This window comes from Frankliniella occidentalis, unplaced genomic scaffold (assembly GCF_000697945.3).
Source record: "Frankliniella occidentalis isolate FOCC.00 unplaced genomic scaffold, Focc_3.1 Scaffold19, whole genome shotgun sequence".
In the NCBI taxonomy this organism is placed as follows: domain Eukaryota; kingdom Metazoa; phylum Arthropoda; class Insecta; order Thysanoptera; family Thripidae; genus Frankliniella; species Frankliniella occidentalis.
Window position 1 is genome coordinate 786,877 of NW_026267149.1, and position 1,200 is coordinate 788,076.

Below are 1,200 nucleotides of genomic sequence, written 5' to 3' on the forward strand. Positions count from 1 at the left end.
TTTGGTGATTGTTTCTAACTGAGAGAAATGCTGGGAGAGAAATCTTGATAATCCAAAAGGAAAAATTCTAAAATACATCTTGTAATTTTATCGGGGGAAAGAGAAAGGGGCGGGGGAGAGGGGGACTGATACTGGAACAACGTTGAGTTCGAGAACGAAGCAAGGAATATAAAATCAAGAGCCCAAACGAACTGAGTGGAGAGTAACTTATGCCAATTTTATTATTCGTACAAAACAACAGACATTTAAAAACGAGAAAATATTACATAGTTTTCAAAAATTATATATAATAAAAATGAGAAAAACTTAGTTTTTCAGAGTGTGTGAATTAAGAGAGCCGAAAGGCATATTAATTCACGCAAATTTCTTTTAGAATATTGTACGCTTACACGTGTGGGTCCGGAGATGTGCGTTCAAGAGGCTCTTTAGCGCTAATTTCACTCAAAAGGCTCTCGCCTGAGTGTGTCGAGAGGTGTCGGCGGAGATGGTCAGCACGGTTAAATTTCTTGTTGCAGATTGTGCACTTAAAAGGCCTCTCCCCTGTGTGTGTCCGGTGGTGTGCGCGGAGACCATTCGAATTTGCAAATTTCATGTTGCAGACGATGCACTCAAAAGGCCTCTCTCCTGTGTGGGCCCGGAGATGTTTGCCCAAGTTGTTCTTGTCAGCAAATTTCTTGTTGCAGAGTGTACACTCAAAAGGCTTCTCTTCTGTGTGGGTCCAGAGGTGTTCGCGGAGACCACTAAAATAGGCAAATTTCATGTTGCAGACGCTGCACTCATAAGGCCTCTCTCCTGTGTGAGTCCGGAGGTGTTCGCGGAGACCACTAGAATGTGCAAATTTCTTGTTACAAAGTGTACACTCAAAAGGCTTCTCTCCTGTGTGGGTCCTGAGGTGATACCGCAGATACACAGCAGCACTAAATTTCTTGTTGCAGATCATACACTCGAATGGTTTCTCTCCTGTGTGTGTGCGGAGGTGTGTGTGGAGACTACCCATCACTGTAAATTTCTTGTCGCAGAGTGTACACTCGAAGGGCTTCTCTCCTGTGTGGGTTCGAAGGTGTTTGCGGAGACCACTAGAAAAGGCAAATTTCTTGTTGCAGATTGTACACTCGAATGGTTTCTCTCCTGTGTGGGTCCGGAGATGTGTGACCAAGTTGGCCTTTCCAGCAAATTTCTTGTCGCAGAATGTACACTCGA

General features: G+C 44.1%; 1 protein-coding gene across 1 annotated transcript; it reads right to left on the bottom strand.

Annotated features, from left to right (window-relative positions):
* Window positions 1-378: 378 nt before the first annotated feature.
* On the bottom strand, window positions 379-1,194 carry LOC127748904 (gastrula zinc finger protein XlCGF57.1-like). The gene has a single exon (XM_052264456.1). The coding sequence runs from the start codon at window positions 995-997 to the stop codon at window positions 386-388; it is 612 nt and encodes a 203-aa protein (XP_052120416.1). The 5' UTR covers window positions 998-1,194; the 3' UTR covers window positions 379-385.
* Window positions 1,195-1,200: the final 6 nt, after the last annotated feature.